Source organism: Cucurbita pepo, chromosome 7, assembly GCF_057944985.1.
Source record: "Cucurbita pepo subsp. pepo isolate OVF chromosome 7, ASM5794498v1, whole genome shotgun sequence".
NCBI lineage: Eukaryota > Viridiplantae > Streptophyta > Magnoliopsida > Cucurbitales > Cucurbitaceae > Cucurbita > Cucurbita pepo.
In genome coordinates, this window is record NC_141804.1 from 3,813,534 (window position 1) to 3,829,410 (window position 15,877).

Sequence of the window (15,877 nt, forward strand, 5' to 3'; positions counted from 1 at the left end):
ATATTTTCAACCATGGGGTCTCGTGATCTTGACATACTCATGACCAGTCTTGAGGGAAACCGAAGCCCCATATTCATTTTTCGTTCGGCTTTGTGACTTCGTAAAACCTTAGGCAAGGTTTGTTTTCATCAACCGTACACAACTTGTGCAGAATCCAATATTGTTCGACCACACATGCCGCCTGTGCGTGCATGTTCAATCGTGTGCGACTTAACCGACTTGCCTCTACACTAACCTAATTCATTTGACTCGACCTTGTCTTGATGCGAGGTCAAGGTCTCTCAATACAACATTGCATCCCACATCATCTAGATTCCCAATAATATGGCACATATGTCTTGATGACATCCGAAGTTGTGAGGTGTTGTCGGCCATCACAACTCACTCGATCATGCTATCGAAAGCGGAACTACGCGTCGTTCATGATATTGGGACATCCCGAATATCCATCTATCTAGGTTCTATCGAGGCATTAGACCCTCCCGTGTCCATGTCAAATCATTTACGGATTCCGTACTAGATAGTGGGTGTATGATCCAACCTCTGACACATGGGTTGGGGTACAATGTCAACACACTTGTGTCATTCAACATTGTCCTTAAAAAACTGGAAGTTGCCCTAAACACTTGTCTCACAACGCTCGCCCTTATTGTGACACACGTATGTGCCACAAGGTAGCTCGCTTAGGTCACAAGGCCTAAGGGTGGTGGGGAGTTGATACCATGTCTCCCCTTATCTAGTGGGTGTAGACATGATTTTGAGGCATTTCCAATCTGGCAGGTGTAGACATGATTTTGGTTAACGGGCATACAGTGTCGTGGAGCGTCAGTTTGATGTCCAATTAACACCAAATTTAGCGAGTTTTCATATTTCATATGGATAAAATTGAATCCAGAACCACATGTTGAAATTCCCTCAAAAACCCCAACTTTCAGGGTTGAGGCTCGAGACCCTACCCGACCCTTCAACAAGCCTATCTTTGACACTCATGTATACTCTTTGCCCCTACTTGCTTATGTCTCATCTTCTTTTCAATGTACACATTATTGGTGTGTTGGATGATGCACCATTTTCCTCGGTTGCATCATGACACTTATTTGTCTTGACTCTCCCATGGCCGAAAGTGTACCATTTGAAAGTCGCCGCTTTGCTTGTCTCAACATGAAGATCACAACCTACTTTTTTTCATAGTATGGTTGTTACACTATGCAATAGGGGACACTAAATCAAGTCCTTTTAAACACTCCACATCCGTGGGAGCCTATGGCTCAAGTGTCTCAAAAAGTGAGTTGTTACGTATTATTTGAACATTATCCTTCTATATCTCAATCCCATATGGTTCAAGAATTAACCATTATAACTGGTTATAAGTAAATTTCAGTAGCAAACAAAAAATTAATTGGTTTTCATTAACAAAGTTGATTGATTCAAGACCTAACTATTATCTTTCATTTAATTTGTACTAGATTCATTCAAGGTTTTTCCAGACTACATTACAGAAGTCCTGAGCTTATAACTATTATTTTTCCTTAAGAATGTTCTTATGATAGAGTTTCGTACTATTTTCTTTTCCTTTTTGAGTCTCTCTCTTTACTTTAAATATGATGATGCCAAGCTTCTCTCTGTATGGAGCACTTAAAGTTCTTACTATGAAAGAAAACAAATGGAAATGATACAGAATTCCATACCTTTTTTCTTGCCCCTCATCAATTCCTTCTCACAAGGCCACACCCAAAATTGATCAAATTTTAAACCTCAACGTTGAATCCAAGTTGATGCAGCTAGCCAAGCAAGCATTCGATGTATGGTGTTAGTATCACTAACGTGTACTAGGAAGAAAATTCAAATATTATGGAAGAATGGGCATCAGTATTCATGACAGCAAGTTCATAATGGTTGAAGTTTTTGGTACATTCCTGATTGAATAAGATTCCTAAGTGTCTCTTCATTTTCTCACAGCATTGTGCTCCAATTCTCTCTTAAGTTGCAACGAGAAGTCATCATTCACATCGTCATCGTCCCAGTCGTCTTCCCACTGCTGAGTAATTTCTTTACCTTCCTTGACTTCCCACTCTGTAATTCATTTTAACAAACAGAACACAAGGAATGGTTATAAAAATATCCGAAGGCTTTAAAGATGGTATGCCAAGAACAAAAGAACTTTGGTTTTTGTAGTCGAGAGATGTTCAGCAGAGTACTAAGTCAACATTAAGCAAGTGAAAGATCAACAAGAACACATTCTTAGTGAGTACAATTAACAGAATCAGACCAGCAATCTATAATGCTCCATTTAAACAACTCCAAAAACTTCCTTATGACTATAAATTTTTCCTTTTAAAGGATATGCAGGATCTTCAAATCATAGTTTCAGTCAACAACAAGATCAAGCTACCACGCATACGATATGAATGTTGGTCAGGTAGCCGTAATCACTTCCATTGAGCAAAGTGAAGTGAGATTTAAGGTCATCATCAATTTATTTGTATAAATATAAAATTGGAATAAGTTTATTCTGCCAATCCCTCAGCAATCAAAGCAAAATCTGTAGATTATTCAGAAATCAACCACAAACTCCATTTGAAAGCTCTACCACCAACTTCTTGAGTATTACTCCTAGTATTTTTGAGGATACAAGGAAACTTCTTTTATCTTTAGGGGAAAAAAAAATATTTCAATTAACTGTTTTTTCATAAGTAATTATGTCAACTTAAAAGCAAACTTCTAGAGGGTATTAATACCTTAAAAAGAAAAAGACGGTTACAGGTCCAAGTCTCCAATCGAGTTATGGGTTGTAAGTGGAAGTAGACGGTGTGGGGGAAGAAGTAGAGTTTTTTTTCAACCTATTTTGGATAATTGTAAGGCTCAAATAGAGGGAACCTTAATTTAGAGTACTCAATACTAAATTGAAAATTCTTAGGTACCATCTTCATATTTATTCCAGTTGTATAATAACAATTGCTACATCAATGAAACCAATCATGGAGAATCATCCTCCTAAAACAAGGAAATTAACTAAAAATAGAAATGAAGGTCGTCATTACCATACGGAATCTATAAAAAACTGCATAAAGAAAAATTCAACCAATGGGTTCTTCTTTCTACCATGAGTGTAACGTGTGTACACTTGTAGTGGCATTGTATCGAAGACCCACCGAATATAGTATACTTAAGGGGCATATCTTTTAAAAACTATTATTCCAACTCTTCTTTATCCTGGCTCATACTTTTGTCCATTCATTGTGACTATTGTAATCGAGTTTACAAACATTCTAGCTCATATTTTTCGAACATGGGACTCCAAGGATTTACCATGAAATAGTGAGTGAACAAAACAACAGTAATAGGGCATCCAAATGAAGAAAACTAGCAATTAGGACTGAATCTGTAATAGGATTACCCAGACTGTTACTTAACTTCAACATTTTTTGGATGAAACAAAGAAGAAATTGCAGGACAAGTTGAAAACGATAGTATTATGACTAATAGAAGACAAATAATTACAAGTCAAACCTTCATTAATCTCGAACTCTTCGAACTCATCGTCATCCTCAAAGAGGTCAACTTTCACTTCCTCAGTAGCTGCCTTCGGTTCAGTTGCCATCATAAAGATCACACTGATCTACAAATCTTTAGTATTATGAAAAATCAGCAACAAATTTGAAATAGATTAACAATGGAAATACACACATATGAAGGCATGTTTTAGTGTTGAAAGCATTTACTAGACCTAAGTGACCCACCAATCAAAATTTTGGGGCTTATTGTTCAACCAACTTGAATTTCCACACCAATCCAATCCCAAGAGTGTTGAATTGGGTTGAGCAGACAACATACACTTTACACAGGATTTTTTACTTTGGCTACGAAACAGCAATTATTTGTTTCCTAACTTCAAATTTATAGCTTAAAATTATACATATTTTTCTAGTGTCGCTTGAAAGTCCATGAAGAACACAATAATAAACATATCTTAAAAGCAAAGGTTATTATAATTGAGAGCACAGAAACTGGAAAATCACATTTGATTCTTCGAAACAGGCAGACACGTAGTGTGGGGCTCATTCTATAAATTTTCCGTACAGAAGATGGTGCAGAGACGAGACAAAAACAGAGAAGAGAGGGAGAACTGGAGGCATACAGAATTCATTGTTTTTCCTCCCTAATTCCGCAGAGAATCAAAGAACACAACGAAACTAGCAGAAACTATAAAAACAAACTATCAAACACAGCATAATGCACCAGACAAATCGTAAACCATCGCCGAGAGAGAGAAATGCTATAAACAAAAACTTGGCAGATCAAATATGGAGAGAAAAAGAAGTTAAGAACCTTGAGAGAGCGATTTGTGAGAAAGATTGGGAAGATCGCGGGAGTCTTGTGTTGCTTGATTTGTAGTGAAAAAATTGACCCAGATATCTTGAGGAACAAGTCGTTCAGCTTCTGCACTTCCTTTTAAGAAAAATCATTTTTACGCTAGAAATTCAATTTTAATTTCTTTTAATTTGATTATCATACTCACTATTTATAATTTTATTATGCTACACAGCTAAATAAACTCAAAAAAATCTACACATCATTTATAATAAGAATAAAAATTAAATAAAAGAAATTTTATTATAATTGTGATGTCCCACAGCTTGGGGAGGAGAACAAATCACTCCTTCTAAAGGTGTGAAAACCTTCTCCTAGCAGACTCGTTTTAAAGCCTTGAGGGGAAGCCCGGAAGGGAAAGTGGGAACAATATCTGCTAGCGATAGATCTAGGTCGTTATAATAATTTTATAATATATTTTCTCCCATTTAATATAATTTACTTGACCGTATACAATATTAAATATTTAGGATTAAGAGTTTATATAATTTTATAAAATTGATTTATGGAGAAAATTATTGAAATTTATTAGAAAATAAATTTAAAAGTCTAAAATTTAAGTATATAATTAAAAATACTATTGAAATACTTTTATAGAAGACCCTCGGTTGGAATTGGGATCTGCAGAAAAAGATTACAGTCGATCTGATAATAATCGAGTGACATTCTTTCTTTAAAAATCCCTTAGATATGATACAAAATGAATCTTGTTCTATCGTTGATTAAAAATTTCTCTATGAACAATACGAATTGGAGTTTGAAGAAGGGGAAGGAGTCGCAGTAGATAGAGGAGGATTTATTCAATCAGATAGTTTGGGCTCCTAGAATATGGCGCCAATCGAAAGGCCCAATGAATTGGAATTTTCCTATTGGGCTAGGTTATTTTGAGGCAAGTGGATCATTTCTGATGAAGAGGATGAGCTTCAAGAGAATGATTCAGAGTTCTTGCAGAGTGGACCGTGCAATACCAAACACGTGATAGATCTTACAACGAATAAGACTTTTTTCGAATAAGTCAATTCATTTGGGATCCTACCAAGGATTGTTGGGAGGGGGAGTCCCACATTGACTAATTTAGAAGATGATTATAGATTTATAAGTAAGAAATATATTTTTATGGTTTTTGTTGGAGAAGTCCAAAGCTGTTTTAATTTTATTTAATTCCATTGTTTTTTTATTTTTTTATTCTTCAACCAATTTTAGAATAAATTTGTAAGCCTCCTAAAAAAAAAAAAAAAAAAAGATAATTTAGATATTAAATGGCCTTAAACGAGGATTATAAGTTATTACTGTTATTGTTGCTATTATTTTTGTAGACTGCCATTTATGGAAAAAATAACAAATTCAAGGAAAAATAATAAATAAAATAAATCTCACGCGGTTGTCACTTGCCATGTCAGCCTCTCATCTACGGCTTAAAAATATATGACCGTTGAGACGCTCCCCTCATTTAAATCCCAATTCAAACTAATCGCAAAAACTCTGCAACGAAACCAAACTCATTCTCGGATTCCAACTACAAAACAGCATTCTGATCTCTCTATTTCTTCTTCTTCCTCCCTCTAGGTATTTGATTTCTTACTTCAATGTCTAAGATGAGGTCTGATCGCAGGCCGCCGCTCGCCAGATCGCCCTTGCGGCTCAGATCTCGCCAGGTTCTTCAATCGAATTCAACAACCTCGTTGCAAACGCCGCCCGGTATGTTAGAATCAACCGATTGAATTTTATGTGGATTATCGATGGAGATCCTGCTTGTTTTTCTTTAGTTTTGCGAGTATTTTGTTGATGAACAACGATTTCGTCTGCGGACAGGTTCTTTGACAAAATCGCTGAAAACGAACCGTCCTTCGGATCTGCAAGCATCGGAGCTCCGACCTGAGTATCGGACGATTACTTGCGAATTACAGGCTCTGGCTAGCATGGTTAGGATGGAATTAGGATGTGAAGAGTCTGGAACTGGCGGAGTAGGTGATGAATTAGGCGTGAATTCGAGTACTCTGTTCGAGCGAGGGAGATTCTACGATGAGTATTCCGCGAGGAGGAACGAGAGGCTCAAGCGAAAGAAAGCCGAATCCGTATCCGAGATCAAGACTCCGTATAGACTCGGTGTGACGGTTGAATCTTCAAAGCGACACAGTTCAAAGAAGGTTGTTAATAGCTTGAGGAAATCGGTTTCTGCGGCGTATTCTGTGGAGCGGAAGGAGGCGGCTCCTAGGTATTTGCTGCGGAGCATGACGAAGGAAAACAAGAAGCCACCATTAGCGGTGGATCTAGAGAGATCTGTGATTACTGCAGGAGAAAGAAAAATCGGCACTCGAAGAGTCAGAAGAATCTGAAGAATTAGGGATCAGATCTGTGCGTCAGGTGAAATTCTTGTTTTCCTCCTTTCGTTTTCTTTCGTTCTTAATCTTTATTTTGGATCTGATCGTGAAAGAAACTGGATTAATCTTTTCCTTCTTTCTTTTTTGATTTCTTTTCTTATTGCGGTTTGGATTTGGATTTGGATAGGCTTGTGTATGTTTGGTCTGCTGAAGAAATTTCCAATTCGGAAAAATCTGACCAAGTTTCTATCTCTCAACCACACTTCGCAAGCAGAGAGGCATATAGAACACAATAGCTTTTAGGGCTCCTTCTTACAGATTCTGCGAATTCTACCAAGTTTTTGTCATTTCTTTTCGCTTTTTTATATGAAAGATAGCATTGGAATAGACACAGAAAATCCTACAAATTGTATGTATTGAATGAGATCGGTCTTGAATGTGAATTCATCATTTCTATGTCTCTAATAATAATTGTTAGATATAATCGTCAAAGCTATCCATTCGTCCTGAGATTTGATGATTGTAAGTGCAAGTTCCAAAGTCCAATACTATTTTGGTCGTTAATGTTTTTGTTTTTTCTAATTATTCAAGCTAATTTCATACTATTTTGTTTTTCTACTTTTTTATTTTTAAAATTTTGCCTCTTGTTTTTTCTACAATATTTCGAGTCTCGCCTTTCTAATCATGTAAATTCGAAATTAAATTTCTAAAACAATTTTTTTTGTTTCAGTTTCCAAATTGGTTTTTAAAAACAAAGATCTCAATTATCATTAACATAATTTGAAGGAATTAATTTCAATGTAGTTGTAGTTGCTTAAATTGATATGTGGGAGTTGCCTCCATTTTATCATCTCATTCAAAACTAGTTGGAGAATACACTCTTTGGCGGCTCAAGGTGGTAGACAGTTTGGCAGATCCGACATGGGTTTGATATGCAGAGTTAAATTCATAGAACAACGTTAAGCTAACATCAAGGAGTTGTAGTAATTTTGGCTTACGCTAACCAAGTAAGTGAGGCATTACTATGAGATCAGTCGGAAGACTTGCTTTACGTATAACGACACGTGCCTAGTGACCTTTGCACGTGTAATTTATGCTTTATATTATATGATGATGTGACTATATTATATGATGATGAGACTGTGATATATGATGATGTGACCATGTTATATGATGATGCTATACGATGTTATATGAAGATGTTACATGATGATGATGATGATAACATGACAATGTAGGATGTATGATAATTAGATGACTTAATATGACGTTATTCCATATTAAGACGATGTGCATGTATTAAATGTCATGATGCATTATAACGATAATTTTTCTAAAGCACAACCTTAGTTAATGTTAATGATAATGTACGTATGAAGACCACGACATGCATGTTATTTAGAGTAATATGTAAACGGTATATAGGGTTGTGTAATAAAGATGATTTAAAGATGAAAACTATAGGGACTTCATGCATTTTGTGTGTACATATACATCGGATTACTTTCCCATTTATGATGATGATGATCATGCCTCACATGACAATCAGGGGTTTGCTAACCTTAGGACGTCGTTACAAACAGCTAGCTCGACTATGATGGGTTCATGGTGTGAACCGCGTGGAGATCCACACTCACACGTGTTGATTGTGTGTAGGGAAGTAATACACGTCCAATTTTATCCGGAGTGGAGGCCACCCCTATGATAGTTTTAATAATACGTCCCTAGATCATGTGAGTTGCATGTGTTTGCATTCCTTGACCTCAAAAGTGGGGTCACTTATTGAGTATTTCTTCAAATACTTCAGTCGTGTGCTACTTCTGTTTTCAGGTAAAGGGAAGACACCATTGTACGACTGACGACAACATCGCAAGTAGAGACTATGTTACGTGCATAGTATCTAGATAAAAACCAGGACAACATTACAAAAGTAACGATAGAGACTTTAATCTTACCTCAATATTAATATTATTATTAAAAAAACTATAGGACAAATATCTTTATGCTTCTTAATTGAAGATACATATATTGTCGTCACAGTTGAGTTATGCTCGTGTTTGTACCTCAAACTAATAAATATATCAATTTAAACCCTAATTTTTTTCGAAGTTAATCAATTTAAACGATCGGTCAATAATTTAAAACTTTTTTCACTCGATATAATTTCTTTTAGAATCAACATAAAATCATTTAAATAAAATTATTTTTCTTTTAAAGTCTGATTCAGTAGCACGAAAAATTATTCAGTAACATGTAGATCATCGATCAAAATGTTTCGATGACACGAAAAATCATTGAAATATCATATACATCATCCATCAAAAGGTTAAAAATTGACATTTTTCTCGTAACGTACATATTGTTGAACTAAAAACAATGAAAATGGTGGCATGTGAATGCTTATCATCATGAGCATAAAGATATTCATATAAATCAACAAATTCCTACCACAAACTTCCAACCAAGGGCTCCACTACCTTTAACTTTCTTACAAGATATTATATATTAATAATCATGCACTTGACTGTTCCATCTTTTTGAACATTCATCCCCGTAATTAAGGAATAGGATCGTGTAACAGTCTAAGCCCGCTATCTATTTTAGCTGGTTACGTATTACTATGAGCCTCACAGTTCTAAAATACGTCTATTAGAGAAAGAATTTTTGTTTATAATATTATCCAAATAAAAACTGATACAATAAACGACAAAGTTAAAGTAATTTTCCTTATCCAAATATATGTTAGATGCAATCTTTTTAGATAAACAATCGAGACTTGGTCCAATCCAGGGACCAATTTAGTCAAGTTGCGTAAAAGAATCGTTTGAAAAAGTAATTTCCTAAGTCAAGCACGTATGTTCATATAAGTTCAAAGTATTTGGCAAAAGAAACAAAGAAATATGGGAGTATGACCCGATTTTTTTTATAGAGGGTTATCGTTACACATATGTTGATACAAATCGTTTGTAAGTATACATTATTTGACCCAAATGTAATTATGAACAATTCGTGAAGAATCGACAACTTATCTTAAGTATAGTGCAACTCTAAATCTATAGTGAAGTGACTGAAACTCGATTAATTAAAGTGTTTAATTAATTAATTTTTTTATCATTAAATCTAATGGCAATTAGAGTTGGTCCATTTTGACGATCAAGAGAATGACATAATTAGGGTAAGGGCTCGACCACATCAATCAGCAACAGGCTAACGAGCTAAGTTATATAGAACAAACTATCAACTCCGACGCACTACTTCATAGAAGCTCCAAAATTCTACGCTCAAAAGAAATAGATATTTAATATTTATTTAATTTAATTTAGATGGAGAACATATTTTAATTCAAAGGATGTCAAGTAAAGCATATTCCGTTACCGTTACAGCCACCGTCGCATTCAACCATAGTGCCTTCGCCACACTCTTCTAAGCACGTGCCTATGTTTTGTCTCCGTGGACCAGCCTGCACAAAACGACAAAGGCTGCTCATTTTGGACCATTCCAATTCCAATTATTTTCCTATCCTACTTTTATTATATCCACATTTTTCCCCACTCTAATAAATTAGTATTTAATTCCCCCTCTCAAAATTATTTTCCAAAATGCATATGAAAAGATATATATATATATATATATATATATATATGTTACGATGTATTGCAGATATTTGATGAGACATGTATATTAAGGATGAATGATATATCATGCATACGAAAACATGTCTCGTAAGAAGGTTATGTCATGAGAAATATGGAAGTATGATGTTCATCATAACTGATTTGAAAATACAAGATCTCATGCACGTTGTCACAAGTATGGATACTTCTCCAACATGTTTTTGTACGAATGTGTACTCATGAATGGATACTTCGTAGTCAGGCCTAAATTGTACATACATGAGATTGCGTAATGGGTTCATGTGGGCGTGCATAAATCGTGTGTAAAGAATTACTACACATTCAACTTTACTCGGAAAAGAAAATAAAGCTTAAATAATAGTCGGTCCTATTGCAGTAAAATGGTTACAAATTACATATCATTGTAATAATTAGAGTAAAAGTTATGTTGTTTTTTTCCCTAAATAGTATCCATAGGTAATGAACAAAAATACTTTGTGGATTTGAATTGATTTGATTTGATTTTGGTCATAAAAGTCAAACAACTTCAAATGCTGGTTGTGAGCATGTGATTGTAAATGATAATGATTAATTAAAATTATACTAAAATAAATTGCGTGAATTTATGGAGGATTGTTAGGAATCACGGATCTCCGCAATGGTATGATATTGTCCACTTTGAGCATAATCTCTCGTACTAATGACATTCTATACTATAGAACCTTGTACACCAATGACATCCTCTGAGACCTATAGAGCCCTCGAACAAAGTATACCATTTGTCCGACACTTTATTCACTTTTAACTACACTTTCGAGACTCACAACTTCTTTATTCGACATTTGAAGGTTTTATTGACATGACTAAGTTAAGAGCATGACTCTGATACCATGTTAGGAACCACATATCTCCACAATAGTATAATATTATCCACTTTGAGCATAATCATTCCCCAAATGTATTTCCTAAATCATGGATCTCCACGAAAGGGTACCAATAAAAATGTATTCTTTACTTATAAACCCATGATCATTCCCTAAATTAACAAATGCGGGACTTCCTCCCAACAATCTTCAACAAGGATAACATATGTTTTAAAGTTTATAGGGATCTCAGCAAAAATAAAATTTTTTTTCTTCGACTTTTGAGCATCATTTGCACTATGATTATGTTGTGTTCTTGTGACATGTTTTAGATAATGATGTTTTGCTATTTTTGAAGGAGGAGAACATCGGTTTCCTTACACTTTTAGAACATAGAGCTAAAGATGATTTATTTCTTTGATCTAGAATCATGTTTGGTAAAGGCTAAGAGATTTTTTGACACGATCATGTTATGGCTCGTTTAGAGCATGTTTCCTATTTAATTTGTTAAATATTTCATGTTCAGGATTTGGAAACTGTATTCAGTACCTAATGATTCCAACATTCTTTTGTGAGAAAGACACGTTACTACTTCTGACAGGGAAAACTATCCCTACAAACAAATACGAGTTATTCCAGCATGTTATGTCCTCACTTACATGCCATCCTTATAAAATTTCCTCGAAAGTATGTCACCCAACATCGAACCACTCCAAACAAAACCTGCTTAGTTTTGAAATCTGTGATTGAGCCATAAAAAATAAAGGTATCATATTTTTTAAATATTAAATATAATTTTAAATAAAAGGAATAATTTTATTATTATTATTTCTCCATTATTGAGATGCTAATATATATAATTTTTTAAGATATGGTTTATGGGACAGCATGGGCAAACGATGTCGGGTTCATTACCGAAAGAGACACTTCACCAAATTATTGAATTTAATCGATGATGAAAACTTTAGGTAACATTATTTAATATTTAATGAATTTTTTTTTTCTAGAAGATAAATATTTAATGACCTTATCCATAATCTTAAGCTCATCATAATTCCTTACTAAAAAAGTAATTCTAAATTGATAAATTAATTTTAAAATATTAGAAATCCAATTAATTATTTAAAAAATAAATAAAAGATAAGATTTTAAGATTGAATTTAGAAAGAAGGCCCACGTATGATTGGGAAAGGACAATTTAGGGCATTAATAGATAACTCTCTATCTAGAACTGGAAGGACAAAATGGGAAAACGACACCAAAAATATCTTCCGATATTTCCACGCCCTCAAAGCTTCACTGTTAGCGATATCTCCATTTGACTGTTTGGACTCCGACGTGTCGTCTTTTCCTTCCCTACCACTGACGGTGACTGTGCAAATTCAAGCTTATAAACCCCACCACCTTCTCCGCCATGAGACATCCTCCACTTCCTCTTCTTCCACTTACAACTCTCTCTCTCTCTCTCTCTCCGCCGTCTCTTCCTCCGCCGCCATGGATCCCTACAAGGTATTGCTATGTCCCTTTTTTCAATTTTATTGAACCCGATCCGCTGTGTCTTACGTTGGCTAATTAGAAGAATGATTTTAGATTTTGTTGATGATTGTTGAACGATGAGTCCCACGTCAGCTAATTAAATGGTTGATTATGAATTTATAAGTAAGAAATACTAATCATCTCTGTTAAAATTATGAGGACTTATATTGAAAGTGAATAATATCATACTATTATGTAGAGTTGTTGTTTCTAACGCTCTATTGATAAGAATAGTAAAAGTAAAATTACGAGAACTTATGCTTAAATTTACTTTGAACAGTACCGCCCCTCAAGTGCGTACAACACGCCCTTTTGCACCACCAACTCCGGTGCACCAATATGGAACAACACCGCCGTCATGTCGGTCGGAGAACGAGGTCCCATTCTTTTGGAAGACTACCAACTCATTGAAAAAATCGCAACCTTCACACGTGAGCGTATCCCGGAGCGTGTAGTTCACGCAAGAGGAGCCAGTGCCAAAGGATTCTTCGAAGTAACCCACGACATTTCCGACCTCACTTGCGCCGACTTCCTTCGCGCCCCCGGAGTCCAAACTCCAGTCATCGTCCGATTCTCCACCGTCATCCACGAACGCGGTAGCCCCGAGACTCTCCGTGATCCTCGTGGCTTTGCCGTCAAATTCTACACACGAGAAGGCAACTTCGATTTGGTCGGTAATAACTTCCCGGTCTTCTTCGTCCGCGACGCCATGCAATTCCCTGATGTCATCCGCGCGTTCAAACCAAACCCTAAATCCCATCTCCAAGAACCATGGAGATACCTGGATTTCTGTTCTTACCACCCCGAAAGCCTATTGTCGTTCGCTTGGTTTTACGACGACGTCGGCATCCCGATCAACTACCGCCACATGGAGGGCTTCGGCGTACAAGCCTACTCCTTAATCAACAAATCCGGTAAAGCCCGGCTCGTGAAATTCCATTGGAAACCCACTTGTGGGGTTAAAAGCATGATGGAGGAGGAAGCCATTAGAATTGGTGGGACGAACCACAGCCATGCCACTCAAGATCTATACGAGTCAATAGCCGCCGGGAACTTCCCGGAGTGGAGGCTCTACATTCAAACCATTGATTACGAGGATCAGAATAAGTATGATTTTGAGCCGTTGGATACGACGATCACTTGGCCGGAGGATGTGGTGCCGTTGCAGCCGGTGGGGCGGTTGGTGTTGAACAAGAACATAGACAATTTCTTTGCAGAGAATGAGATGTTGGCGTTTTCCATGTCGTTGGTGCCTGGGATTCATTACTCCGATGATAAGATGTTGCAAGCTAGGAGCTTTGCTTATGCTGATACTCAAAGGCATCGCCTTGGCCCTAATTACCTTCAGCTTCCGGTCAATGCTCCCAAGTGTCCGCATCATAATAACCATCATGAGGGGTTTATGAACTTCATGCATAGAGATGAAGAGGTTCGTTTGTTCGTAATTGTCGCATGTTTTAATTTTATAAAGCTATTTTGTTGATGGGTTTTGTGTAATTTTGGCAGGTGAATTACTTTCCTTCTAGATATGATCCTTGCCGGCATGCTGAGAAGTTTCCGATGCCGCCCAATGTGTTGACCGGAAAAAGAGAGAGGGTCTGTTCCTCCGTCCGATGATTTTTCTTGTTGTTTAATGTGTTTTGTGTTAATAATTGGATGAGGAGTTAATGGAGAGATTGTTTGTTTGGGAAATTTTCAGTGTGTGATTCCAAAGGAGAATAACAACTTCAAGCAAGCTGGGGATAGATATCGATCATGGGCACCGGACAGGTACTAACTGTTAGGAATCATGGACCCTTCATAATAGTATAATATTGTTCACTTTGAGTGTCATGAGGCTCGACTCCTTTAGAGCCCTCGAACAAAGCACACCCTCATCACTTTTGGGCCTATGAAGTCCTTGAACAGCCCCCCCTTAATTGAGGCTCGACTCCTTTTCTAGAACCTTCTTGTTTGACATTTGAGTCACTTTTAGGCCTATGGAGCCCTCGAACAGCGTCCCATTAATCGAGGCTCGACTCCTTTTCTAAAGCCTTCGAACCATGTACACCCCTTGTTCGACATTTGAGTCACTTTTGGGCCTACGGAGCCCTGGAACAGCCTCCCCTTAATCGAGGCTCGACTCCTTCTCTGGAGCCATCGAACAAAGTGTACTCTTTGTTCGACGTTTGAGGATTCTATTGGCATGACTAGATTAAGAGCATGACTCTGATACCATGTTGGGAATCACGAACTCTCCAGAGTGGTATGATATTGTCTGCTTTTAGCATAGCCTCTCATGGCTTTGCTCTTGGTTTTTCCATAAGGCCTCGTACCAATGGAGATGTATTATTTACTTATAAACCCATAATCATTCCCTAAATTAGCCCGCGTGAGATTCCTCCCAACAATCCTCAACACTAAGAAACTGTAAGAAATTAACTATAGCCATGTGGTTCATATCCAGGCAAGATCGGTTTGTGAAGCGGTTTGTGGAAGCGTTGTCAGATCCCCGCGTGACGCACGAAGTTCGCAACATATGGATCTCTTATTGGTCTCAGGTAAGCTGATATTGTCCACTTTTAGTATAAGCTCTCATGATTTTGGTAATGTCGATATTGATTGAGGGTTAATTTGGACATGGCACAGGCTGATAGGTCTTTGGGGCAGAAGATAGCGTCTCGACTGAACGTGAGGCCGAACATCTAAGAAAAATAAGCTAGCCCAACACTAGTATTAGTACATGGGGGTTTCCCTTGCAATGGGTGATGTTAATATGCTAAAGTAAGGGCTTTTTAATTTTGGTGCTTTGTTGCTCCCGATATCGAACTTATAAACGTATGGAAGCTTAAACTCTATTGTACAGCTTTGGATTCGTTTCATATCAATTATAGTCAAAATTGCGTTGTTGTTGAACGTTTAGGATTAAAATAAAATATGCATAACAATAGGTAGAGAGCTCGGAGTACCCCTTTTCTTGATCCAATCTTTTCTTTGCTGAAATACTTATTAAAAGACGTGCACGCTGAGACTGACTACTAAGACAGATGGTGGACTCTAGGAATGATATGTCACCACTTAGAGCCTATGACACAACTAAAGGGTACTATTGAGGAAGATTCGAGCGTGATAAGTGGGGAGCTTATGTTTGAGAGTGGGACATGTTCTACTCGATTAAGTTTTGAAAAATATT

At 36.7% G+C, this 15,877-nt stretch overlaps 3 protein-coding genes across 4 annotated transcripts; 2 read left to right on the forward strand and 1 right to left on the reverse strand.

Moving 5' to 3' along the window:
* Positions 1–1,827: 1,827 nt before the first annotated feature.
* On the reverse strand, positions 1,828–4,477 carry LOC111798596 (protein DELETION OF SUV3 SUPPRESSOR 1(I)). Of its 2 annotated transcripts, none has more exons than XM_023681842.2 (3): positions 4,330–4,477; positions 3,511–3,627; positions 1,828–2,073 (listed from the first exon to the last, which is right to left on the reverse strand). In XM_023681842.2, exons 2-3 carry the CDS (start codon positions 3,602–3,604, stop codon positions 1,946–1,948), a joined length of 222 nt encoding a protein of 73 aa, XP_023537610.2. In that variant the 5' UTR covers positions 3,605–3,627; positions 4,330–4,477; the 3' UTR covers positions 1,828–1,945. The 2 variants fall into 2 exon arrangements, with proteins under 2 accessions (XP_023537610.2, XP_086981362.1); XM_087125236.1 differs by lacking the exon at positions 4,330–4,477 and adding an exon at positions 4,139–4,292.
* Positions 4,478–5,818: 1,341 nt separating this feature from the next.
* Positions 5,819–7,152, forward strand: LOC111798964 (uncharacterized). The gene is made up of 3 exons (XM_023682323.2): positions 5,819–6,069; positions 6,184–6,735; positions 6,880–7,152. The coding sequence occupies exons 1-2, from the start codon at positions 5,958–5,960 to the stop codon at positions 6,705–6,707; spliced, it is 636 nt and encodes a 211-aa protein (XP_023538091.2). The 5' UTR covers positions 5,819–5,957; the 3' UTR covers positions 6,708–6,735; positions 6,880–7,152.
* Positions 7,153–12,519: 5,367 nt separating this feature from the next.
* LOC111799285 (catalase isozyme 3) lies at positions 12,520–15,508 on the forward strand. The gene is made up of 6 exons (XM_023682768.2): positions 12,520–12,678; positions 12,986–14,134; positions 14,212–14,301; positions 14,405–14,475; positions 15,152–15,245; positions 15,334–15,508. Exons 1-6 carry the CDS (start codon positions 12,664–12,666, stop codon positions 15,391–15,393), a joined length of 1,479 nt encoding a protein of 492 aa, XP_023538536.1. The 5' UTR covers positions 12,520–12,663; the 3' UTR covers positions 15,394–15,508.
* The last annotated feature ends 369 nt before the right edge of the window (positions 15,509–15,877 follow it).